This window comes from Amblyomma maculatum, chromosome 3, assembly GCF_055883805.1.
Source record: "Amblyomma maculatum isolate TAMU_Amacu chromosome 3, ASM5588380v1, whole genome shotgun sequence".
NCBI lineage: Eukaryota > Metazoa > Arthropoda > Arachnida > Ixodida > Ixodidae > Amblyomma > Amblyomma maculatum.
In genome coordinates, this window is record NC_139346.1 from 112844452 (window position 1) to 112870242 (window position 25791).

A 25791-nucleotide genomic window follows, 5' to 3' on the forward strand; every position below is an offset into this window, starting at 1 on the left:
ACCCTCGTGGCAAACCCTATTGTGCACACAGCGCAGCCTTCATATCACGTCATTGCTCCGTTAAGAGGTTGGCTCGCCGACATCCACTCAGAACATTGAAGACAATAGAAGTGCATCCAAGACCTAGGTAACAAAAATTTCTTATATTCGTTTGAAATATTTTATGTTATAAGTGCGCTTCTCATGCTGGATTTCCTGCTTTCTTTGTTTTATGGGAATTGCTACATGGGATAGACAATGCAGTCCAAAAATGGCCTAAGAAGACAAGGCCAGCGCTTACATTGCTTTTGTGCGGATCAGTGAGCCATAAGTTCTCGTGCTCTCATATTCGAGCAGTAAACGGATACGCCCGCAGTACAGGAGGGTCATGGCTGCCGCAAGAGGTTGCCTTCCGCTACTGGCTACGTTAGGTAAGTTTCAGTAAAAATTTCACTGTAGCCCTCCTCTCGTAGCCAGTACCCAAAACAAAGTTTTGTTAGTCGCTCTTACATCCTTATGACTTGATAGCGAGGAGAAGCTAGGCCTAAACCTTTTAGCCTAATGGCCTTGATGTATAGAAATTCCTGCCTATAGATAAAAAAAGCTTGCATCACCGTTCATGCGAGTTGCTTACACACTTCAGCCACCATAGCCGCTCTAGCGTCATCAACCACAAGTGTTTCATCTTAAATATAGTAAACATTAACGCTCTCTTATAGTGACAAATGCCCAAATAATAAATGTAGTGGATGTCAGTAGAAACCTTTCTTACAGAAAAGCACACAAACGTCAAATGTGCCCAAAGGAGGGATGTTATTTTCTTGTATTTTCAAAGTATAGAGCAACATGACGACAAATTTATTTCGCGCTTAACAGGCAAAACTGATAAACGCAATCTACTTCCCGATACGCGTGTAGAAATTTGGCATATTCTAGTAGCTCTTACCACTTGCTCGCTGTATCGAGCGAACAACTAGAGGTGAAATTAGAATTTTGTGTATTAAATTGAACAAGAAAGTTCGCTTCAAGCACACAGGGGCGCCATATAGAGTCATTTCGTTGCTGCTGGACTGCATCTGTTTGGAACGTCTGGAGTGAATACAGTCGAACGCTTCTACAACGAACGCCTCTACAGCGAAATCACCTGTATAACGAAGGATTTCGTTTGTCCCGGCCGAATTTCTATCTAACGAAGCGATCTAGCCCCCCCCCCTGACGGCTGATTTGGTACTTTACAACGAAAACACGCAACGGCACCGGCATTGCCCTGCGCAGCCGCGACAAAGCCGCGGTGTACACGGGGAGCACCGCTAGACATGGCAAAAAATGCGCAGCGGCCGGGCGGCGAACATTTGGACGAGCAGCACTGGCGTTGCATCCGGCAAAAAAGCAAAACTTGGCACAGCGATCTCCGCGCTCTCGCTCGGGGATGGCGCTAAGTATATAAAGAGTTCCAATGAGGTGTGGGAAACTAAGCTGTAGCCGCGCAAACAACCACTGGCGAACTTTATGAACAATAACCGCAAACACGCCGACGAAGCCGTCGCCTGCAGCGGGCCGTTTTGCACCGATCGACGAAATGAGGTCATCTTCAGCGAGCGCTTCCCGACGCGTTCCTTCTCCCTGCATTTGAGCGTGTGCATGCGTTTGAAACCGAGCTGAGCACACGTGGTTTTAGCCATTTTGTCTTCGTTGATCGGCGCGTTTAAAGCCGCGTTTGCTTCAACGTCTCTGATTGCCGCTATGAATCCAAGCAGTTCTGGAACATCGAAACGCCGACAGTTCTCCCTTGACGGGAAGTTGCAAATTGTGAGTGCTGTCGCGGGTGGCCATAAAAAGAAAGACGTTGCAGACGAATATGGAATCAGTGCGTCGACGCTGTCAACATTCCTGAAAGACAAGGACAGAATACAAGTGGCACAAACGTGAGGCAGACCCATCACGGAAGCGGATTCGAGTCGCCACTTTCCATGATGTTGACGTCGCCGTTTACACGTGGTTCGCAGACGTACGCCCAAAAAGGGTTCCTGTCAGCGGGCCTTTGCTCTGCGAGAAAGCGAAGGAGTTTGCTACAGCGTACGGTGTTAAAGAGACGTTTAAGGCAACGTTTAAGGCAACGCTTAAGGCAACGGAGACGTGAAGAGAAGTTTAAGGCTGCGGAGTTTCAAACACCGCCATGGCATCGTATTCAAAACTGCGGTTGCGCATTCCATCGGACGTAGTGTCCTGAAGAAAAGTACCGACATTTTTCGTTAAGTATCTCTTGAATTCAAGGTAAATAAAGGTTTTATTTTGCTGAGCATGCTTAGTCTTGATCTATTGCGCGCGATACGGTGCGTGACCTTTACCATGAAGTGACCTGTATAACGACGAAATTTGGAGGTCCGAGCGCTTCGTTATAAAGGCGTTCAACTGTATACTACTTTTATGATGATGCCGATCCTCGTAGAGACAGGTATTAGCATTCATATTAATATAAGGCTGCTACGTCATCTCTTTCAATTATTTACAGCTACTTTGATTCTTTAAAACTGCTTGTTTCGATTTTAAAATGGTTTCAAGACGGAAAATCACGCAACCAAATATGCTGTCATATTTGTAGCGGCGCTACATCAGCATCACAGCTACAGGCAGGACCTGTCGTTCATATTTGTGGTAGGTGCCAGCGGGGTTTGCTTAGCTTATTTATTCACTTCATTCTACTTAACGCTATTTTACTGTTCTCAAAATGTGAACAAAATTTGTTCTTCTATTTATGACATGTTCTGCACACGACTTAGGCGGCGCGGCAGTCGTTCTGTTGTTAGAGCTGATTACTAATTCTATGACGTGTGCATTACAACAGTGTTTGTAGACGTGGTCTGGCACTTGGAGAACAAGACAACCGTATGCGAAAATTAAGTTTCGACTTGCTCTGTCATGTTTTACAGCTCCGAAGCCGGGTTTTTGTTTATTTGGCAATGGAGATTTCGAATGACGCAAAAAAATTATTTTCGTAGATGGTCCCTTTAAAAATCAATTTTTTTTATTTGTTTCTAAGGTAGACTGGCTCAAACATTTATGAAGTTTATATGCGCATATCAGGAAACAAATGTTTCTAATTGTCTGTCTGCGGCTGCTGCTTAGCAGCTATAGTATATCTGCATTTTGTTCGCGCTTCGGCAAAGTCATGTGCGCGCGCCATGTTCTGGTTCTCACCATGTCCTCAAGGTGTGGACACAAGCTTTGGAGAGAAATACATGAATTAACAAAATTTTGACATAACTGCAATCGGTTGTAGTGTCGAAATGCGAAAGCATGTACGGCTACAATCATTTTGTACGAGTAGGTCTCTTGTTTGCCTCTAATTCTCCCTCTTTATCCCTCTCTGTCCCTCTTCATCTTGTCACGTCCTCTTCGCTATCTAGTAGCGCGACTTTGAAATGGTTTGCAAGTCATCTGGTCGCTTAGCTGTGGAATTTGAAATTCACATGCCCATTTATGACTTCGCTACATATCGCCAAGATACATTTTAAGGCGAAAGCCTATACGCTATCATTGTTGTCAGCAGGAGCTGTCGGCCGAGGGCGTCATGTTTTCGAAAGTGAGAGTTAAACATAAATTAATAAACCTTGCCTCTACCGGGAATCAAACTTCTATCCCTTGGATCCCCAGCTAAGCGCTCTACCAACTGCGCCACGCCCCGGACTTTTTTTTTTCAACATGGTATTTATTACTTGCATTTACATAGAGAAGAGAGCTATACATATTATTTACTAAGTAATTAGCCTATAGCTGAACAAATTCAATTCAAACATAGAACACCACACAACTAAATTATGCCCCGCTGAGAGGGTGAGTGGTTAGAACGCTCTACTACTGTTCCCATGGATGCTGGATCGAATCTTGACCTAGGCTGCCGCTTTTAGATGGAGGAGAAACACAAGCCACCAGTGTGCTGTGCGATGTCAGTACACGTTAACGAACTACTGGTGGACGAAAATTCTGGAGTCCTCCACATTGGCGTTTCTCATAGCTTGAGTCGCTTAGGAACCTTAAACCTAACAAACAAAACCAAACCGCAACTAAATACGTATTAACACAACACTAAACAGTCGCTAAGAAAACACGTCAATTCCATCATTAATATACAACACCACAAAACTAAGAGAAATGTTACCACAACCGCACTAAAAGGACGGCAAAGAAAGGCACCCGCGTAACAATATCAATAAAGGGAGCCACTCCGGTTGACAGTCACTATTATCATTAGTGTCACTCAGCTGGTGCACCGCCTGGCTGAAATGAGCCCTAGGGGAAACTAGACTCTGATCATTCCGGTCCAATATCCGCGCTTTCCACAAGCTGTGCAGTCCAAGGAGGAAAATCATGTCAAATGGTTCATGGTCATGTTGGGTGGCCTTTAGATACCACACACTGTAAGAATTCAACACAAATCTTTCGTCAGTGTTCCTTATAGACCGTCCCAATATAATATCTCTGCAGGCGATAAAACAATAATCGGTGGTTTCAGGTGTGTCACATAGCCGACAATTAACAAAAGCAAGAAAAATATTTTTTTTTTCAACAGGTTGAACATGGGCATGAAGTTTAAAGAAAAATGTTTTAGTACAAGGCCAAATTGGCATTTTAAGTACTCTTCTCAACACATCATTCCCCATAAAGTTTGAATAGAGAGAACAATATAATGGAGGTGGGAATGGCATAGATCTCAATTCTTTGTATGCATGTTCCTTGAAACCGAGAATCAGTACTCATAAAAAAGCGAACTGCCAGAAAACGCACACTCTTAAAATTCCGTCATAAAACCAAATAAGGGTCGATCGGTAAATTTGGAAGAGAAGACTAAGTGGGAAAAGGTCCACCAAGTTAGTTTGCAGGGATGCTGGGATGATTGGATGGGTGGTGGTGGTGGTGGTGGTAAGAACATTTATTAGCTATACAAGGGCCAGGAGGTATGTTTGGATTAGCCCTAAGGGACCGGTCCTTACAAGCACTAGGTAGAGGTCCCTGGTTTGGGACACCAGTGGTGGTTATCCCCGCCCGGGCGCGCCCGACTAAGACTTGTTGGGCCTGTAAGTCGTGGCAGCCGAGCAGGATCGCCTCCCAGTCCTCCCGGGTTAGGTTGGGGAGGGGGGAATAACCGGGTTGGAGGGGCAGGCACACACCATGTGATAGATGTCAGAAGACACCGCTCCACATGTGGGCAGCAGCCAATAATGAAGGGGTCAAAATGTTTTAGGGCCGCTGGCACAGCAATATATTGGTGAAAAGGCGGAGAAGGAGCCGCTCATCCGCCTTTTTGAGGCTTTCACATGGGCTGGGCTAAAGGTTGTTATTGCGACTGAAGGAAAAAGGAAAAGAAAATACACGGGCCTGCTACTGGATCTGTAGCTGAGCCACCTCCGCGGCCTCGTGAGGACAGAACAGAAAATAGAGAAGAAAGAAAAAGAAAAAGGAGAGAAAGACGCGCGCCACAACAGCCGTCATCCACCAGTGAAACGGTAGCGGGAGCAGCCACGCCACAAGCGGCAGTGACCTACATGTCCCAGCCCCGCAGGGCCAGGAGCAGCTACCATCCAGAATGCTATTACGAAAGAAGAAGAAACAAGAAACTATCTTTCTCACACATAGAGATGCGTTGTTGTTGTTCTCCTCTAATGTGATGGCACATACCCACACAGGGGGATCGGCCAAGAATTGGGGTGCAGAGATATTAGATTTTGAGATGTATAACTACATCGGAAAAAGAAAAATAATAAATGCTAGGGAATAGAAAAGGAAACGTTAAATTTGAACCGCCAGCAGAAACAGGCCTGAGAACGTTAACGCGGCGCATCGGCTAAAAACTGAGGGCCATATGAATGTCGCAAACTTTCGGTGAAATCTTCGGATGTTAATGCCTCGCGCAACGAAATACCTGCTAAACATAATAAATTTTAGTCGCAAGAAACTCGCGGTACTCCACTATCATCCTCAAGATAGACAAGGATAATTATGAAGAGGGTTTCACGATCTGGGCCAGGGCGCCCCGGATCGTGAACCGCTCTTCATAATTCCCCTTGTGTACCTCGAGGATGATAGCAAGCCCACGAGTGACAGATACTGCGCCTTTCCTTTCCTGTAAACAAATTATAAAACGCCGGCGAACTAAGATGCGCTTATTGAAATGCTGGTTTTCTTCGACAAGGGGTGCGCGACGTACTGTCACGAAAGGTGCTGAGGTCACCTGGCGATTCACGCATATACGAAGCTGACCCCGCCGGGGGTCCGATCCAGGCGTCCGTGCGGCGCCTTTCATTTGCTGCTTCCTCGAACGCCGAACCACACAGCAAACAAAAGAAGACCCAGATGTCTAGGAGGCATTAGTACAGCAGGCATCAGCAGTGCTCGAAATTGATTTACTGGATAGAATAGGCGCAGTACCGGGCACAATTCTCCGCGGACACATATACCACGCCATAAAGGAAGGGAGAAAGGTAGGAGTGAAAGGAGAGACGGAGATAGAAGTGCCGTATTGGAGGGCTATGATCCACCACGCTGTAATGGATTTCGACTGATCACACTTTAGGGGTCTAAAGTGCCCTCTACAATTTTTTAAGAAAGCGTACATTCACCAGACGCACATTAATTGAGTTTGAAACGTCGATGCATCACGGTGGAGCAGCTGTGTTCCCGTCTCACGCACCGATGGCGCAGTTTTGATTTCCTCTCAGAGCCCAATCTTCTTTTCATATTTTATTTTATAATCTGTTCGTGAACCACGCTGCGTGATGTCAATATCGTACCAAATCTGGTGAGCACATTTTGTGGAGTGACTTACGGTGACGGGTATTGCGTTTGACCCGCCATATAACGCTTTTGTATTAGAAAACGTAAACCTGCCCTATATCAAAGAAGTGGCGGCCACTTTGATGCTGGTAGGTGCAGTATAGATGTATTCCCTGTAAATGCATTCGGGAAGTAACCTATATACCTAATACGCGGCCACCGACTGGCTTTGAAATTAGCAGGCAGCGTTATAATCACACGTTACAATACCTTGCGCTACTGAAGCTTATTTCGCTACTTGCGTCAGTAACCGTCGGGGATGCCATTGACGCAGGTAAGAATTTCCGGCATAGACTGAGATCATATTTGCCGAAAATAGCTCATAAACCATGCTCGCAATTGCGCTTGCCGTCCACCGTTCTCTCTTAAGCTTAACTGAAAATGTTCATAGAGGTATCCGCAAGAACAAAGCCTATATATGCTTTTCGCTTTAACGCTACCCTGGTGCACGCACGCAACAAGTAATGGAGTTTTCTGAAGTCAATCAAACTGTGTGCATCGAAACATTCCACTGTCTCATACCAAGCGGCGTACCGGTTCATCATTTGGCTCAATGGTTAAGACGCTTGGTCAGTGAATCACAGTACCCGAGATCGAGCATGACCGTGACAACTGTTCATCGATGCAGACGGAAAGCAAAGAGGACAGCGTGCTCTTAGATGCCCGTACCTGTTAAACATCGCCAGATGGCAGAAATGCATGCCTTTCGTCCACAACGGCACCTATTTCTGACTTGTTTAACTACAACCTTCCTTGATCTCCTTAAAAAATGGCTCAAGTGTCCAAAATGAAGCTGCGGCTACCTTCCCTTGTAAACCAAATTTATTAAAGGTACTTAGAATGTCCGGGTTCGATCCCGACCGCCGGCTACTGCGTTTCGACTGTAGGAACAACAGCAACAACATCGCGCAGAACATTGCGACTACAGGAAGGGCTGCTCTTGGCCCCGATGGGGCTGGGACAAGTAGGTTACCGCCGCTTGCGGCGTCGGCTAGCCTGCCACTGATTTTTTTATCTGTTGTAGGCCGTCATTGCACCCGCCACCGCTCCGGTGGTGGTGGACGACGCTGTTGTTGCGGCGCGCGTCTTTCTCTTCATATTCTTTTTTCATTCTTGTCTATTTTGTTGTCTATTTTGTCTTCTGTCCGCACGAGGCAGTGGAGGTGGCTCAGCTACAGAGCCAGTAGCAGCCCCGTGCATTTTAGTTTCTTTCTTCCTACAGCCACAACAACAACAACAACTGTAGGAAGAAGGAAAAGAAAATGCACGGGCCAGCTACTGGCTCTGTAGCTGAGCCACCTCCGCTGCTTCATGCGGACAGAACAGAAAATAGAGGATAAACAAAAAAAAGAGGGAAAGAAAGACGCGCGCCGCAACAGCCGTCGTCCACCACCTAAGCGGTGGCGGGTGCAATGACGGCTTACAACAGATTAAATTTCGATGCTTTGATGCCTATGCTGTTTGCTTTGATAATGTAGCACACAGGAAAGGTAGCTGTAATTCATCAGTTTGGTGTTTGCTGATATATATATACATATATATATATATATATATATATATATATATATATATATATATATATATATATATATATATATATATATATATATATATATATGAGAATGCTCCGGCTGCTACAAAGCTTGTAGCGGCAGTGTAAATATTTATATATATATATAGTTACACTGCCGCTGAAAATCTTTGTAGCAGCCGCTCCGGCTGCTCCGGCTGCTACAAAGCTACAAAGTGTGAATATATATATATATTGTAAAGAAGACAAAGAACGGAAAATGCTGCGGCATCGCCATCACCATCGCTTGGCTCCGGCGCCCATCTCTCGTGCTGAAGCTGTGCCCTGCGGCTGGCAATTCGACCCTGCTCTGCCCGAATTACTGGCAGCGCTAGACGTTCAAACGAACTATTAAATCCACATCGCACTTGGTGGAGGTCAATCTGAGGTTCCCTGTACTCATCTCGCCCTGGAACTTCGCAGCAGAACGTTGACTACACCAATGACGGAGCCGACTTCATTGCACCTACCTCCGCCCGTCACCTGCACAGGTGCGATTCGTCAACGGGACCCCGCTACCTTCAGTGGAAGCAGCGATGACGACGTCGACGATTGGCTGACCACTTACGAACGGGTCAGCCATCACAATAACTGGGACGACAACCGTAAGCTCACCAATGTCATCTTTTACTTGAGCGACGTCGCTAATCTGTGGTTTAGAAACCACGAGTCTGACTTTACTACCTGGGCGAGTTTCAAGACGAAATTTTCTGATGTCTTTGGCCGCCCCGCCGTCCGAAAACTCCGCGCGGAACAGCGTCTTCGGTCGCGACTGCAGCTACCCGGTGAAACGTTCACCAGTTACATTGAGGACATTGTTGATATGTGTCGTCGCGTTGACCCGACCATGACCGAGGCCGTTAAGATACGTCATGTCCTCATAGGAATTGATGACGGCGCTTTCAACATGCTCGTCGCCAAAGGCCCCACGACGGTCAAGGAAATCTACGACCTATGTCAAAGCTACGACGAACTCCGCAAGGAGCGTGTTTTGATTCGCCAGCCTCAAGCATCACTTGCTGGACTAGCCGCGGAGAGTGCCTTCGAAGGGGAAAGATCGAAGGGGAGTGCCTTGGCCGCATCGAGCCCGTGGACCTTCTGTTCGCCTTTGATGATGTGTCATTCCCTGTTTGCCAAGTTGACGCCTTGACCCCAACTCGTGTGGCTTCCGATCCGCTACAGCGGGACCTTTTTGACCATTCTGTGGACAGCGCTCTAGAGCCGCGCCACCGCGAGCAACTTCTTGACCTTCTACACCAATTCCGCTCCTCCTTCGACATCCCGCAATCTTCCTTGGGCCGCACGACGACCATTTCCCACCTCATCGACACTGGCGCTCATCCACCTCTCCATCAGCGGCCGTATCGTGTGTCGCCGACTGAGCGCCGTGTTATTGCCCAACAAGTCGATGACATGCTCCAACGCGGAATAATTAGAGAATCCTGTAGCCCATGGTCGTCTCCTGTGGTCCTAGTTAAAAAGAAGGATGGCTCCATACGATTTTGTGTTGATTATCGCCGTCTCAACAAAATCACTCGTCGTGATGTGTACCCCCTCCCACGAATCGACGATGCCCTAGACTGCTTGCAAGGCGCAGAATTCTTTTCCTCACTCGATTTACGCTCCGGGTATTGGCAGGTGCCCATGGCAGAGGCGGATCGTCCTAAGACCGCCTTTATTACTCCAGACGGACTATACGAATTTAATGTTATGCCATTCGGACTCTGTAACGCCCCAGCCACATTTGAAAGAATGATGGACACTGTACTGCGCGGCCTGAAATGGAACATCTGTTTATGCTACCTTGATGATATCGTCGTCTTTTCAACCGACTTCCCGACCCACCTGACTCGACTTCGCCAGGTCTTCACCTGCCTAACCCGCGCCGGTCTTCAACTGAACCTCAAAAAGTGCCGCTTTGGTGCCCGCCAGCTCACAATACTCGGACATGTTGTGTGTAAAGATGGAGTTCTGCCTGATCCTGAGAAGCTGCGCGCCGTCGCTGACTTTCCGAAACCGACCACTTTGAAACAACTGCGAAGCTTCGTGGGCCTCTGCTCGTACTTTCGTCGTTTTGTTCGGAATTTCGCAACCATCATAGCCCCCCTTACACAGCTCTTGAAAGGCACCCCTAACCTCTCCTCTTGGTCGCCAGCCTGCGATGATGCATTCGCGACACTGCGCAATGTTCTAACGTCACCGCCAATCCTTCGCCATTACGACCCTACTGCACCTACAGAACTTCACACCGATGCCAGTGGTGTCGGCCTCGGCGCCGTCCTCGCCCAGCGCAAGCCTGGCTTCTCCGAATACGTTGTCGCCTACGCCAGCCGTGCTCTCACCAAAGCCGAGTCCAACTACTCCGTTACCGAAAAGGAGTGCTTAGCAATCGTGTGGGCTGTAACGAAGTTCCGCCCTTACTTATACGGCCACTTCTTCGAGGTAGTTACAGATCATCACGCTCTCTGCTGGCTCGCGTCTCTCAAGGATCCGTCTGGCCGTCTCGGGCGCTGGGCTCTCAGGCTTCAGGAATACGACATCCGTGTAGTGTACCGCTCTGGCCGCAAGCACTCTGACGCCGACGCTCTTTCTCGGTCACCGGTGTGCTCGCCTAACTCATCGTCCCCTCCTCAAACACTCTTGTCAGCACTCACCATTGAGGATATGCCTTTCGAGCAACGACAAGATCCTTGGGTTTCTAACCTGCTAGATATCCTTGGCACTACTTCCGCGGCTACGCATCCTCGGGCACTCCGCCGACAGGCCTCCCATTTCGCCATTCGGGAAGGCCTTCTCTACCGAAGGAACTACAACTCAGACGGCAGAACGTGGCTTCTTGTCATTCCGCGCCACCTCCGCTCCGAGGTTTGTGCCCACCATCATAGTGACCCGCAAAGCGCTCATGCCGGCGTCCTCAAAACATATGATCGAATTCGTCAAAGGTACTACTGGCGGGGAATGTACAATTTCGTACGTCGCTACATTCGCTCTTGTACCGCCTGTCAACAACGCAAGATTTCTCGCCACCCTGCTGGCCCTCTTCAGCCTTTACCGTGTCCAGCTCGCCCGTTTGATCGCGTGGGAATCGACCTCTATGGTCCGCTACCTTGCAGTGCCGCTGGTAATCGATGGGTCATCGTCGCCGTCGACCACCTGACCCGTTACGCCGAGACTGCTGCACTTCCCGCGGCGACAGCTCGAGAGGTAGCCCATTTTCTTCTGCACCACTTCATTCTTCGACACGGCGCCCCCCGCGAGCTACTGAGTGATAGAGGTCGTGTCTTTCTTTCCGAAGTAGTCCAAGAGCTCCTGTCGTCTTGTAAATCGATACATCGAGCTACAACTGCGTACCACCCGCAAACAAATGGCCTCACGGAGCGCTTCAACCGTACGCTTGGGGACATGCTCGCAATGTATGTTACATCTGAATCTGGAAGCTCGAACTGGGACCAAGTACTGCCATTCGTAACGTTCGCGTACAACACTGCCACCCAAGCAACAACTGGTTTTTCGCCCTTCTTCCTCTTATACGGCCGTGAACCATCATGTACTCTGGACACAATTTTGCCATACCATCCAGATGCCTCTGAGTACAGTGCTTTGTCAGACATTGTACAGACGGCCGAGGAATGCCGTCAGCTAGCTCGCACGTTTACCTCCAACACTCAAGGCTATCGCAAAGATCAGCATGATACCGATACTCCTGCTCCCACGTTCCAGGCCGACAGCTTCGTTTGGCTATGCGTTCCTGCCACCAACAAACTAGACACCAAATACCACGGACCTTATCGCGTCTTGGAACGCACATCCCCTGTGAACTACGTCATCGAGCCAGTCACCCCTTCTTCCGACCACCGCCGTCGCGGCCGCGAGATTGTCCACGTTAGCCGCCTCAAGCCATATTACAACCCTCTGGTCGTCTCTTCTCCCTGAGTCGCCAGGATGGCGACTTCTTCACGTGGGGGAAATGTAAAGAAGACAAAGAACGGAAAATGCTGCGGCATCGCCATCACCATCGCTTGGCTCCGGCGCCCATCTCTCGTGCTGAAGCTGTGCCCTGCGGCTGGCAATTCGACCCTGCTCTGCCCGAATTACTGGCAGCGCTAGACGTTCAAACGAACTATTAAATCCACATCGCACTATATATATATATATATATATATATATATATATATATAGAGAGAGAGAGAGAGAGAGAGAGAGAGTTACACTGCCGCTGAAAATCTTTGTAGCAGCCGCTCCGGCTGCTCCGGCTGCTACAAAGCTACAAAGTGTGAATATATATATATATATATATATAGAGAGAGAGAGAGAGAGAGAGAGAGAGAGTTACACTGCCGCTGAAAATCTTTGTAGCAGCCGGAGCATTCTCATACAATACGAGCGACAATGGTCAAGTTTTGCGAATAAACGTCTTTGCAACAAAATGTTTATTCGAATAATCTCTACTCAGTGTTGACAAAGAAGTGGAATATTTGGCTTCTCATACGGAAGGCGATGATAACATTTGATAACTGAAGCAGTAACGTAACTGGCGGTACCTGTTATATGTGGGAGCGCTTGCGACTCCATTCTACTTCAGGTGCCCTATTTCACATATTCAGCTTGGCGGTATTTTCCACTGTAGTAATATCCACATTTCCAGTCTAATTAGGTCATGTAGTCCTTTCGCACTGTCGATGGCCGCCATCCATTGGAAATGTAGGATGTGTCACGGTGAATTCCGATTTCATGATAACACAGAGCTTCAGAGTGGGAACCAACCAACCGCCTTGACTGAAAGACAAAAGAGAATACATTAAATTTCAATTGTTGAACGTGCTATATATATAGATGTCATTTCAGGGCATGAAGTAAACATTTCAGCTATTGTTAAGCTAAATGTGTCATTTTTAAGGGGTATATGACAGTTGGCAAGTCGCAATGGATGCTAAAATCAAACGTCAAAACGGAAAGAACGGGTAGATTTCGACACTGAAGTCGGGCTGCCCAAATATAGAAAATTACTCTCGTCGCCGCCCTACTCACCTTTCATTTTTGTACGACCATGGTGTGAAATTAAGGAAGGCACGAGAGAGCAAGCCCTGACAGCCTAAATTCTTTGCCTGCCACGATTATTTCCGCTGTATCACTGGAACGTCAGCGCGCGCAGACTAACAATATGGACGTATACGTAGAGATGAAGCGTGCAGCTATACAGAACTATGAAATCATTTTGTGAAGTTTTTTACTTCGACACGTTAACTAGGACATGATTTGGCTCATATCGATAGCATGGTGCGAAATTAAGATTTTACTTGCTTTGCCCGAATAATCTAATTATAACCAGTAATCTTTCTTTTTCAGCGGTTCTCTTATCCTGCAGCTTAAAGGTGCAAGCATTTCATTGCAGAAGAGTTAGAGGCTTTCCTACTGTAAGTGCGTCGTTACCGTCCCAATATTTTCCCTTCTTTCTCTTAATGCACAAACATTTTCTCTTAATGCACAAAAATAATTTATATATTCGTATTTGCCCTTGCTCTCAAATATCATTTATGTGAGATGCCCTTCTATTTCAGAAATCTTATAGTCGTTGAGGTAAGCGTGTTCAGAGATCAGTGAATTGTAATTAACTTCGGTTGCATTCATTTATATATATATTAACACATTTGGCTCTTATGAGAGCGCTAACATTAAGTAGGCTAGGGCTTTGAAAGATATTAGGAATAAATAAGATTCGTTTTTTTTTTTTTTTACTTCTGGCTGAGACTTAGTGGCTGTTCTAAGCGAAGGTAACGTTCTTTAAATGCTCGCGAGGTGCGAAATGTATTGACAGGATGTCAGATTTAACAATCAGTTCCCTGTAATGCGTCAGTTTGTGTTTGACAATATTTCCACAAATTCTTATACTCATCTGCGGGAGTGGTATGCGGTTCTTCTTTGCGGGAGTACGTGCTGCCTCCAAAGATATGCGCAAAAGTCAGCGGTTCCCAGTGGTACCAAGAAAAATATTTTTTAAGCTGCATTTACTTGAATGGTGAAGTCATAACTCCAGCGTTCGCTATTTCTTTTTTTCTTTTTTTCAGCCACCATGCCGCTACTACTGCAGCTACTTCACTGGCGACGGCTTTCGCTTGGCGATGGCGCTGGAAAGGGACGGAACGCCTTGTGGGGTAGGAATGCAGAATTTGCCTTTGAAAACATTCTAGTGCTTTGGGCACTGACTAACTTATTTCGCAAACCTCTGCTCCTCCATACAATACCACCGTATAGCATCCTAGCGCGCAAAAAAGACATATAAACCGAATTCCGCTTTTGTTTCATTTACTCACTGCGGAATTTTATGAACTGTATAGAAGTGTACTTCGTTATATACTAATTTCCTCCTACGTATCCTTTGCTAGAAACTACATGTAACTCTTTCTGCGGTGTGTGTTAAGAAACCATGAACATATTTTTTTTTTGGGGGGGGGTGCAAGTAACCCCAAAGTGTTTGTTTAGGGATTTATTCACAAGAAGAGCCCAGCAAAAGTAGAGTGTTCACGGCGCAATCACAAAATATTGTGCTATTTTTAACAACATGGTAATAACTTGTGTCGATCAAGTGCGTCCACATGCTTAACGCAGTTGAACTTCAAATTTAAATGAAGCACAAATGAGCCACTTCGAGGAATTTAGCTTTTTTTTTCTAATAAATAAAGAGACAGCGAAAGCTGCAATGGAAAGTGCAAAAGAGGATAACCGATGGTCGCTTAGGGTTACAAACTGGATTCCAAGGGAAGTAATCGCTTATTCTTGTTAAAAACAAAGAAAAATAACACAGAGATTTCTCGGACGACAACAGAAATAACACTCACAATGCCGTATTGCTATATAATACGCCCATCAAAAGGCCCTGGTGACCAACCATGGATCCGTAATTTCATTAGTGCCAAAAATGAGCTGCATCTTAAACTGCCCGTCACAGAGTTTAATTACAAGATTATTTTGCCCAAATTAACGACAGTAACGCACTCAATTTATGGAAGCGTTTTTGTCGATTGGGTCAACCTTAGATAGAGTGGTAATAATGATGTCGCAGTTTCTGAACAATTAACTCCCTTCTAATTCTAATATTTACTTCCATTAAGTTTACTCTGCCGATATTTTGGTAATTGTAACTTCTGCATGCCAATCGCATTAATTCAGTCCTCAATATGTCGATGTAAACTACAGGTGGGGTGAATATATTATAATTAGATGATAAAAACTTATGGTCTTGGCAACATAGCAGCTGTATTTATAGATTCTTACTATCATAAGTTAGTTTAAAGAAATCCCTGAGAACAGCACACTTGCTCGTTTCGTCATGGAAACTTGCAAATGTTTTCCTTGTTTTTAAATCTGGTGGTTGCACAATTGTATCTATCTATACGCCCATTTCGTCAACTGCGCATTTGTGAAAAATGTTGGAGCGCGTTTTCTAGAAACAACGAATGAAATTTGCGAAACTAATAACGTAATACCTGCTTTCAGGGTCGCGTTTGGTCGTGGTTTCAGGCTACAAAACAATAACAGATTGCGTACATGACAAGACATCTGCAGTTCCCTCGATACAGAGGACCATTGTGTTCTTAGTACAGATTATTGATCCGGCGTTTCGCGCTTCAGCTAAAGTAGGTTTCTATAGTCATTCTGCTTTTATATTGAACCATTAAATTACAAATTATTCATGTTAACCTGAATTCTTCAGCTGATTATTGCATGTGTTACAAGATCTTTCCAGCCTAATATAAACTTTTATAATAGCGCCTGTGTTATTTTCATAACACCATGCTCTTCCTTCTCCACGTAATCATATAATACGCTGAACAGACACATCATTTGCTAGGGCAGAAATATCGGTATTTTGTTAAAGAACATGTCCGGGTGATAACGGGTGAATGCTGTCAATAATGAGACCCTTAAATGACTCAGATATTTACATCACACCTTTATGCTCTTCCTTAAGAAACAACGATCTCCAGCAACAACGGCGTTAACAGCGACCGGCTCCCTTACTTCACGACCTGCTTAGTATGATGCCTCCAAGACAGCGCGTGGCGGCGGAAATATCGCAGAACTCCTCGAGAGGGACGGCGTCCCTCAACAGATTGGCCAAAAATTAGTGTAATCTCGGCAACGTCACAATCCGCTCAAGTTTAGCGGAGCTTAAGCACACGTGGTTTTCAAGCACATTTTGTGTGCATGAATTTGAAGCATGCTGTTCTCAGGGACCGGTTTCTGTATACAGGGGAAGGTACAAGCGCGAGCCGCCAGATAACAGGTCTGTGTCATTGCCACGTGAGCACGTGAGCTTCCACTGCACGGCCACAAAATCCCGTCGGCTTTAGGCTCAGGATAAGCTGGTAGTCTGGGATACATCTCTCCCATTAGACACCTCCCCGAAGTCACTTCTGCAGTGCATGTACCAACACATTTGTGAGGTGTCGGGCGACTTGGAAATAATAGGAGGCCTGATTATTGAAGCAGACTGTACGCATATCCTGATTTTGTGTTCCGAACCACACGTTGCGGATGATTTCCTCCCGCAAGTGATCCTTTGTGTTTCAGAAAATAAGAGCGATCCTTGGATCAAAAGATTCTTTGCATCACGGGCTTTCAACTTTTCATAAAAAACAATAATATTCGAGAAAAAAATGCCAATTATCCTAAGCACTCAAGTCCTGAAACCATGATACCTGAAAACTTGCTTAATGAAATTTATTCTAAAGTGGACCAGTCATTCTAGTCCGCACTATAATTATAGGAAGCTCAGCCAGCAATTCGTTAGTGCTTGCGAGTGGGCTAGTTGGCTATACGACTCCGACGACCTCTGGCGCTGCAGGGTTATACAAATAACAGGCAGTTGGTAGCGAGTGCATCATCTGTGTGAACGTCTTGATTTAATTCTCTTGTGTGTGTTTTGTGTTTGTGTATAACCAAACATCGCCACAGGTCGTCGAAGCAGCAACTCATAACCCATTTTTTGGAGTCTTCTTCATTTCCGCTTCATCCTGTTCAGTTGCTTTAGTAGGTATTAATTCATGTGTGGAAACATCAGTAGTGTCTGTACACCGAGCATCGTTGTGGACATTTTATGCAATAACATTCACGGCTGCACAGTCGTAAAAGTCGCCATAGCGCTGAACTGAGAAGCACACATCGGAAGGAACGCCAAATTGAGTAAAACAAGTTTGTCGCCATGGGAATGTGATTCACTGCCTCTGCATGAGATACTCAGAAAGCTTCTCAGAGTATCTAATGAACTAGTTGTGAATATACTACATATAACGTGTGTTTTGAATGTGAAGGGTGTTGGAGTAGTAGAAGTTTTAAATTTTATTTACGTAAACGGAGGAAATAAAAAAAGTCGCGGAATGAAAAAGCCGGGCTAGAGGCTCACCACGTCTTCTTTAAAGGAGAAGCGTAAGTGTCGTCCCTTTCCTACTAGGCTCAAGTGAGGTGCCTTTTTTGGACGCCTAGAATGTCTTTAAAAAGTTCCTTCGGAGACTTTCTTCCAGACGGGAAGCTCAAACAGTCAAATTCTCGCATGGTAGAGGATTTCGGCATCATAGTGGGCCCTGGTACCTCTACCATAGTGATTACGTTCGCAGCTAGAGGGCCGTCAGTAAAATCTTCATCCAGTCATGTATTACCTTATGCAGATTTTATTTGCGTACCATAAAATTAATAGAAGTAAAGGAATGAAAATTCATTTTTTCTACGCGATGTTTAAAAGGAACGGAAACCAACCGCAGTTTTTATAGAAGGAAATTTTCGGTTAAAATACCAATTGCCTCAATGCATTGGCATCTCTGCCAGTATACGAACCTGGTTTTGCAGATTTATGTTTTCAAGAACACCTATCCTTTTTCTTCGACTGTTGCAGATACCTAGAGCCCTGAGGTCTAACTTCAGCTTCTCCTGAGACATCTTATAGTTGCGCTAAAAAACGACGCACACAAGACAGGGTACAGGACGAGCGCAAACTGCCAACTGCCAAACTCCCCACCCCGGTGGGCTGAGAGCGATTAGGCTATGAACACCTGAGTGGCCGAGGGTTTATATACGTTCCCCTTTTTCCTTCCAATAAACAGTTGGCAGTTTGCGCTCGTCCTGTATCCTGTCTTGTGTGTGCCGTTTTTCGCGCAACTATAAGATGTCTGACGTACTGCACCAACTAGGCTGACAACACATCTTACTTCGCTTCCCTATCTTCAGTCTCTGAAGTTCCACTGGCCGTGTCTTTTTGAACTATATTTTTTTTCTTTGTTAACATGAAACAACGAGCCCAAGCATCTACCCTTCTGAAACTTTTACTAGCGTTGCTACGAATTCATAGCTTTGTTTCTTTCTTTATTTCCTTCTTTCTTTCTTTCTTTCTTTCTTTCTTTCTTTCTTTCTTTCTTTCTTTCTTTCTTTCTTTCTTTCTTTCTTTCTTTCTTTCTTTCTTTCTTTCTTTCTTTCTTTCTTTCTTTCTTTCTTTCTTTCTTTCTTTCTTTCTCTCTTTCTTTCTTTCTTTTTTTCTTTACTGAAAACCTTGCACAGTTGCAAAGGGCCAAGCAGGGTGGGTTACATGGCAAACAAAACATAATAACAAACTTAATAAACATCAATCTGTGGTGAAAGGCAACAGGGAAGTATTCCGCTGATTCTAAATAGAGAACGAATAGAGATCATAGGCTCAAGCCCTGATTTGCGGAGCGCGCATTATACAGATTTCTGCTTTCCAGTTTAGAACGCGAACGCAAAATTTATGGGAGAGCAAACGAAGACAAAGCTGGTCGGGGATTAAAGATGTATAGCACACAAGAAGTCGGCTGACTGGGACTCATTCCATGTGAAGCGTCAACGTTTCAGAGGGATTTGGCCTTCAGAGACACGTAAACATATTTGTGGTAGCCGCAGGCTTTCTCATGTCTGCCGATAATGTAGCTTGAGATGCTGGTCGCGTAATTCTGATGCATGAGACCCTTGGAAACCGATTCCATTTGTGGTGCTCGGCTTGCACAGCAGAAGGCAGCAGTGATTATCAGTCGCTATTACTGATGGTCCTCGTAACCAGAAAAATAATTCCTGAAGTTTTGCATACGCATGTTTCTATTTGCCGCGTCCCCTAGCCATACCTCCCTACGTTTCGCTATGTTTTAAAAACCCTCCGCCTTTTGATTGTGGTTTCATACGCTCAGAATTTGTGCCAGGGTGTTTTGGTTAACCCGCAGCGAGACGCGACATCATAGGCGCATTATGAAATTAAAAACTGCATTCAAAGCTTATGGTTCCATTTATTCCGTGGGCGATAAGCCTTCTTTTAAATCGCATTTGGCCCAGCCTCTTGACAGCAGTGCCACCGCAGCTTGCACACGTCTCAGATCGGTTTTTCTCCATATAGATTGAACGTTTGGTTAGATATTAGAAGTGGTACTTCTGCGAAAAAAAAAAAACACTATTATACCGAACTTCTGCGTGGTTTAGAGGTTTCCGCTGAACGACCAAGGTACGCGCGTTGGTCAGCAGGAGGCCTCTGTTTATGAGATGTAGCCTTTTATGGTCTTTTACATTATTAATTTTTTTTTCGGTTTTTCAGCGGAACAGACCTGGAATTTGCCGCTCGGGACTGTGTTTCCCTCTTATCAACCAGCAGCACGTCCAGTCTCAACAGTTACCCCCTTTCTCCCAGAGACCACTTCGTATCAGAAAGCGTGACACCAGCAGCGTGACGAATGCAGGTAACAAATAGACACTGTTATTCAAGAGCATGCAAGATTACAATCTCCCTGCCCCGTAGAGTATTCCCTTGGGACTATAAGCGATAATCTGCCCTACTTGTCACTACTAAATACGAATGAGAAAGCTGAACACGTTACGATAGTACGTTCATGAATCCAGAGGTTGTTGTATCTGCTAGTTTAGGCTAATAAAAAACAAGAGAAATAAAGATCTTCGGTAATCAGATTTTGCCGAATGCTATATGGCTTCTAATTATAAGGTTCCAAGAAACAAACTCTCGTAAGTCAGTTCTATAGCTCAGCTGGGGTATTCGAAAGTTTCAGAATTTACTTGTGCAAATTTCTAAACCACACGTTCGCATCAGAACACGAACATAGAATTTTATCAGGCATTTCGACACTTTATTATCACCTCTGACAGGAAGGCCATGCTTCGGAGGCAGTGCACGTTGCAATGAGTTTGTAGGGTGTAGAATTACTGCACTGTAATCTACGGGGCTTTTTAGTTTCTGCAAATTTCTTTGCACATGTAACGTGCCTTCTTCAGAAAGTAATGAAATCTTGATTATTTTAATAATTATTGTATCTTAATAGAACTTTAGCATGCAGTTGCTTTTCTCCAAGAATGCAAAAATTTAGAGTGGAAATTTGTGTCTTAATATAGACTACATGTCTTGCGCTCCTGCAAGGTAAATAAATATTGAAGTTATAAAGCCAAGCAGCCAAATTGTGCACACCTCATTCATGCACTGAGGAAATATTTGTCTTCAATTCATTGCTTGCTTATTTTATTTCGGATGCAGGTGGAGGTGAAGTTACTACCGCATTCACAAAAACACTAAACCCCACAAAGACAGTTGGATCCAACAGCAAAGGTATTAAAGGGGCTGTAAAGGGCATCACCAATTCTAACAAGAAGAAGAAAGTCAGAACTAGGAAAGGATTCGACGCTGACATCGATATATTTTCAACTCCTAACGTTGCCAAGACTACCAGCCTCTTCTCGAATATTGCTGAAAAGCAGAAAGGTTCGCAGGGTCTTCAAGACGCTGATCTTAACATCAAGGGCAACGGACGTGGAAGTAGCATTTCCTCTTTGGATCTTACCACCAAGACAACAACCCCACTTCAAGGTACCGGTACTTCCATTGAGCAGGGAGGGTTGACTGGTGGATTTACAGGTTCCATTAATACTGGCCTTACAGGTTTGGGTGGCATAACATTAGCACAGACTCCGGGAGGGACTGGCACTCCCAGCGCTATCCAGGGCGGTGGAACAAGTACGATTCTCGGTGGGGGCATAGGCTCTGGTGGAAAGATCCCATCCTCCGAAACGGGTAGCCCGAACTTAGCCGGAACCCCGTCTCTTTCACCGGAGAAAACACCCGGAACTACAAATTTGGCCTCAACCACAAGGCCAGAACATGGCCCGTCACCCTCTGTTGTTGGAAGAACCGGACAAGGCTCTCCTGGTGGCGTGACTGGTAGTGGCGTAGAGGTCGAAGTTCCAGGATACACCACAGGCCTAGGGCGGAATTGGAAATGGGTACTTGGTCGAAAGGTTGGATTTCTGCCTCCAAACGTGCAAGCTCTAGATCCCGAAATCCTTTATTATAAGCTTGGTTACCAGCAGCCGACGCTTCCACGATTACCGGAACCTATACAATCTCTTCTCAATAGGCTCCCTGTTCGGCCGGTGGGTAGTGACTTAATTGGCTATCCTGGTTTACGAAGCATCCTCTCTAATATCCTAGAATTACGACGGAGACTGGGTGGTCAGCCAGGTCTAAGGAGCCTTCTGCTGAGAAGCAGGCTTTCGTATCCAAATACGCGTGCAAGCCTACTCCGATCACTTCTCACTGGCGACAGCTCATCACGATTGAGGATGTCTCCTCTGGACCGTCTTCTCTTATCGAGTAGTTCACCATTAGGCAGTGCCTTGCTCTCCCCACAAGGTGGAAGCCCCTATGAAACTCCGTTCAGTAGTAGCCCATATGGGGGTTACTTCGGCGGATTTTTCAGCAGCCCCTTCGGTAGCCCCTATGGTGGACCTTCCGGTAGTCCTTGGTCCGCGTTTCCCGGTAGCCCTTTGTCTGGTAGCCCATGGCCGGTTTACCCTGGTGGACCAGCAGCTCCATTTGGTGGCTTCCCATTCTATCCTCTATTTCCTTTTAGCTCATACCCTTTTACAAGGAGCCCCTTTTACTCAGGCTATCCTAGGTTTGATGGCACCAGCACAAGAACAGTGAGTAGTAGGTCTGGCGTTCGTTACACATTATCACCTGATGGCAAGCTAGCTCCCACATTTGAACCAAGTACACCTCTTAGTGTTACCCTTACAGAAGGACAACCCTCATATTCCAAGTCCACAACAGTTCATAGCGTAACTAGCACACGTCCAGCGGGCATTCGTTATGTTCCATTAGCAGATGGAACTCTTGCACCTGTTAGTGATACCACCGGCACTCTGCCACTTCACAGTATAACATACCCTGGCACTAATCGGGCTGCAGAAGTCATTCCGGACCTTATCCGATCTGTCACCAGCAAGACAAAAAGCCTTCAAGGGCATTCACGGGAGTACACGCTTACTCCAGATGGACATCTTATACCGACGAGTGATAGTGAAGGATTTGGACCGTTGTCTACACTATTAAGTGACTCGAATAGCCCACTTTATCGCCTCCTGCATGGGCCATATGGAGCAGATCCACGTTTGAAAAGGTATCTAAAATCTATGGTTCGAAGAGGCTTAAGAAACAATCCTTATCGCTTGCTCCGACTTCTAGGTGTTAGGCCTGGTTCTAGTGCTTACGACTCTATTTTAGTTAAGTCACTTCTAGGTGGTGAACCTGGAGGGGCTCTTGGTTGGTCAGGAAGAGGTACGGAGCCACTTGGCCCTGGGGAAGACGAAATTACCGGTCTGACTTCTTTGCTGGGTGATGGAACCGTGGATCCGAACAGTGTGACAGCTAGATATATAGCAGCACTGGCTAGAATTGACCCATCGTTAAGCGAACCTTTGGGAGCTAGCCGCGGAAGTCCGTTGGGCTCAACATCTAAGGTCGTCGAACTTCTTCGTCGCCTTCGCCAACCATATGACACCAATGGAAATGATCCACTAGCCCAGCTCCTATACGGGTCAGATCAGCCACTGAACAGGGGAGGGTTGCGTTCTACTAGTGATATTTCTCGCACATCAAATACAATTGACACAGTTCTTGGTCTTTCCAGAAGCCGACCCGAGCCTCAGGGAACAGAAAACTTGAGAAAAGAAATTACCAAAGCCTTGATGACTGCCGCCGAGTCCCAAAAAGCACCTAGAGGAAGCATATCAACAGTAACTGGTCCAAGCCAGACCACTCAGCAGACAGGGTCGCATGTCGTTTCAAGCACGTATCACGCAACGAACGTACAATCTACGTCCCCTGTTACGTCATCACCTGTGATACCATTAGTAGGAACTACTGGGCAGCAGTTCCAGCCAGTTTTATCGCAGGGAGTTTTGGGGGTAAAAAGCGCGTCAAGTGTGACAAGTGGTACAACACTTCCTGCGTATGGCACACCCGGCATCAGTCAGCTATTTCCTTCCAGCAGTTCTGGGGTGTATATAAACGGTCGCGTCGTGCCTACAACAGGTGGTGTGATGGGAAGCACGCTTTCTCACCCGGGTACAACTTCATTAGTTAACGGAGGCTACATGTCATATTCCGGAATGCCGACAAACGGATTGTTAGCAGCTACAAGTACACATCCTTATGTGCTTGCAGCGTCACCGTTAGGCGGGCACCCTCATTACGTTGTTGAAGGTCATGAAGCGCCTGGAACCCGCTGGCAACTAAAAGTCTGGCGTCATCACCCTGGTGTCTCCGCATTAATACCAGGGATGATCGGCGCCGGAACGAGCCCTCTCAGTGGCATCCTTTCGCAGGCGACACAAGGCGTAACGCATGTCCTGCCGCTCAGTTCGCAGCCCAGTCATTTCGGGTTCACTTCGTACCACGCTAGCTCCCCAGGACTAGGGCTTCTTGGTACTTCGCCACTGAGTGGAATGCCTACAGTAGGTGCAAGTGTGTCGCACTACATCGTTCATGCCCCTGATGGGAGCGTAGTTGTCTCTCGTCAGCCAGGCACTTTGGGATCGGCGGCCTTTGTTACCCCACTGTCAGTCACCCAGGCACAGGGTACTGTTGTTCCTGGACTGACTAACGTCGCTGGCAGTGCTGTCAACGTGCCAGGAACGACTCTCCTGACGACTCCTCTGCAGACATCCCTTGGTGGAGGATCTCCAACGGGTAGCGTTACCGCCACAAGCAGTTACCAGCAGTATTCTGCCCTGCAGAATGGGGGCGCAGGACTGTCTTCTGGACTGGGAGGTGGGGCGTCAAGCCTTTCAGATTCAGTTGGCTCCAGCGGTAGTTCGGGTAATTACGGATCATCGTTCTCCAGTGGTAGTTCTGGGAGTGGCGGCTTATCATCAGACAGCTTGCGTTCCCAGTCTACGCTTAAGTGAATATCCTTTATATGAATAAAATTCACCGAGTTGTTTTCTTACGGATGCCTTCGACGCAGTAAAGATATGCCCCGTGTATTCGTCATCATCGTTCTTTTGTTCATGATACGGAAACTCTCTATCGCAACCATGTCTTGGAAGCACGAACGGATAAAAAAGTTTACTCTGTATTTCCTTCAAGAACAAATGTCCGCTGGTTGACAAGGAAAATAAAGTTATGCTTGGACGACCTGTTAAATGTTTTTTTTTGTTTTCTAGTAGAATTTGTGTGACAGCTCTCATTGCCAAACGAATGAATTTAAAATGCAGGTGCCGAATCTCAATTGAATATTGATATTTTTTTAATTCTATATCTGTGATTTTCTGATCAGCTTAAACTGATCAGGCACCAAGAACGCTTACTCTTTACAAAAGTTTCTCATGAATCTTCTGAATTCTGCTGTGCTTGGTTCGGATATGAAAACTGAAACTAAAAACCTTGAACATACGGAGAAGTTGAATTGTGGTAGAGCATCCGCCTCGCATTCTGGAGGTACGGGGTTCGATCCCCAGTGCCGCCGGGTACCCACCGGTTACAAATGGGTACAAGATTTCCCCCAGCCAGGTGCTCGGCTCTTCTGAGGTTAAATGCTTGGGAAAATGTGCCATGAACCAAAATGTTGGTTCCTATGCATAGGGTTCATACGTCTGTCTTGATGCACAGGAATTTAGAGTTCGTGGAAAAATGGTTTCATTTGGTTTTCAATTTAACATCCCAAAGCGGCTAAGGCTATGAGAGCCGCCGTAGAGTAGGGCTTCGGAAATTTGAACTACCTGGGTTTCTTTAACGTGCTCTGACCACGCTCAGCAAACGGTCGTCTAGCTTTCCGCCTTCAGCGAAAAGGTGCTGCCGAGGCCGGGATTTGCTCCAATCCTTGGCCAGAGTAATCTAGCGCCTTACCACTGTATCACCCCGGCGGGGTCGTGGAGCAATGTTTAGAGAATTACGGTGACGGGCAGAAGTCCAATACAAATAAGAAACATGTGTTAGTTTTATAGTTGTTGACGCGGAATAAAACGAATGTACAAAAGAACAGAAGGACGGACTACAAGGTACAGGTAATCAAGGTTAGTGGCATATACACACAATGTACAAAGGTTTGTTACAGGAAAATTACGAGGCATGATTT

The 25791-nt window shown here is 46.0% G+C and overlaps 1 protein-coding gene across 1 annotated transcript; it reads left to right on the top strand.

Annotated features, from left to right (window-relative positions):
- Positions 1–270: 270 nt before the first annotated feature.
- On the top strand, positions 271–24851 carry LOC146195720 (uncharacterized). Its single transcript, XM_084597887.1, has 5 exons — positions 271–410; positions 13727–13794; positions 14446–14532; positions 19968–20109; positions 20913–24851. The coding sequence occupies exons 1-5, from the start codon at positions 368–370 to the stop codon at positions 24620–24622; spliced, it is 4050 nt and encodes a 1349-aa protein (XP_084454013.1). The 5' UTR covers positions 271–367; the 3' UTR covers positions 24623–24851.
- The last annotated feature ends 940 nt before the right edge of the window (positions 24852–25791 follow it).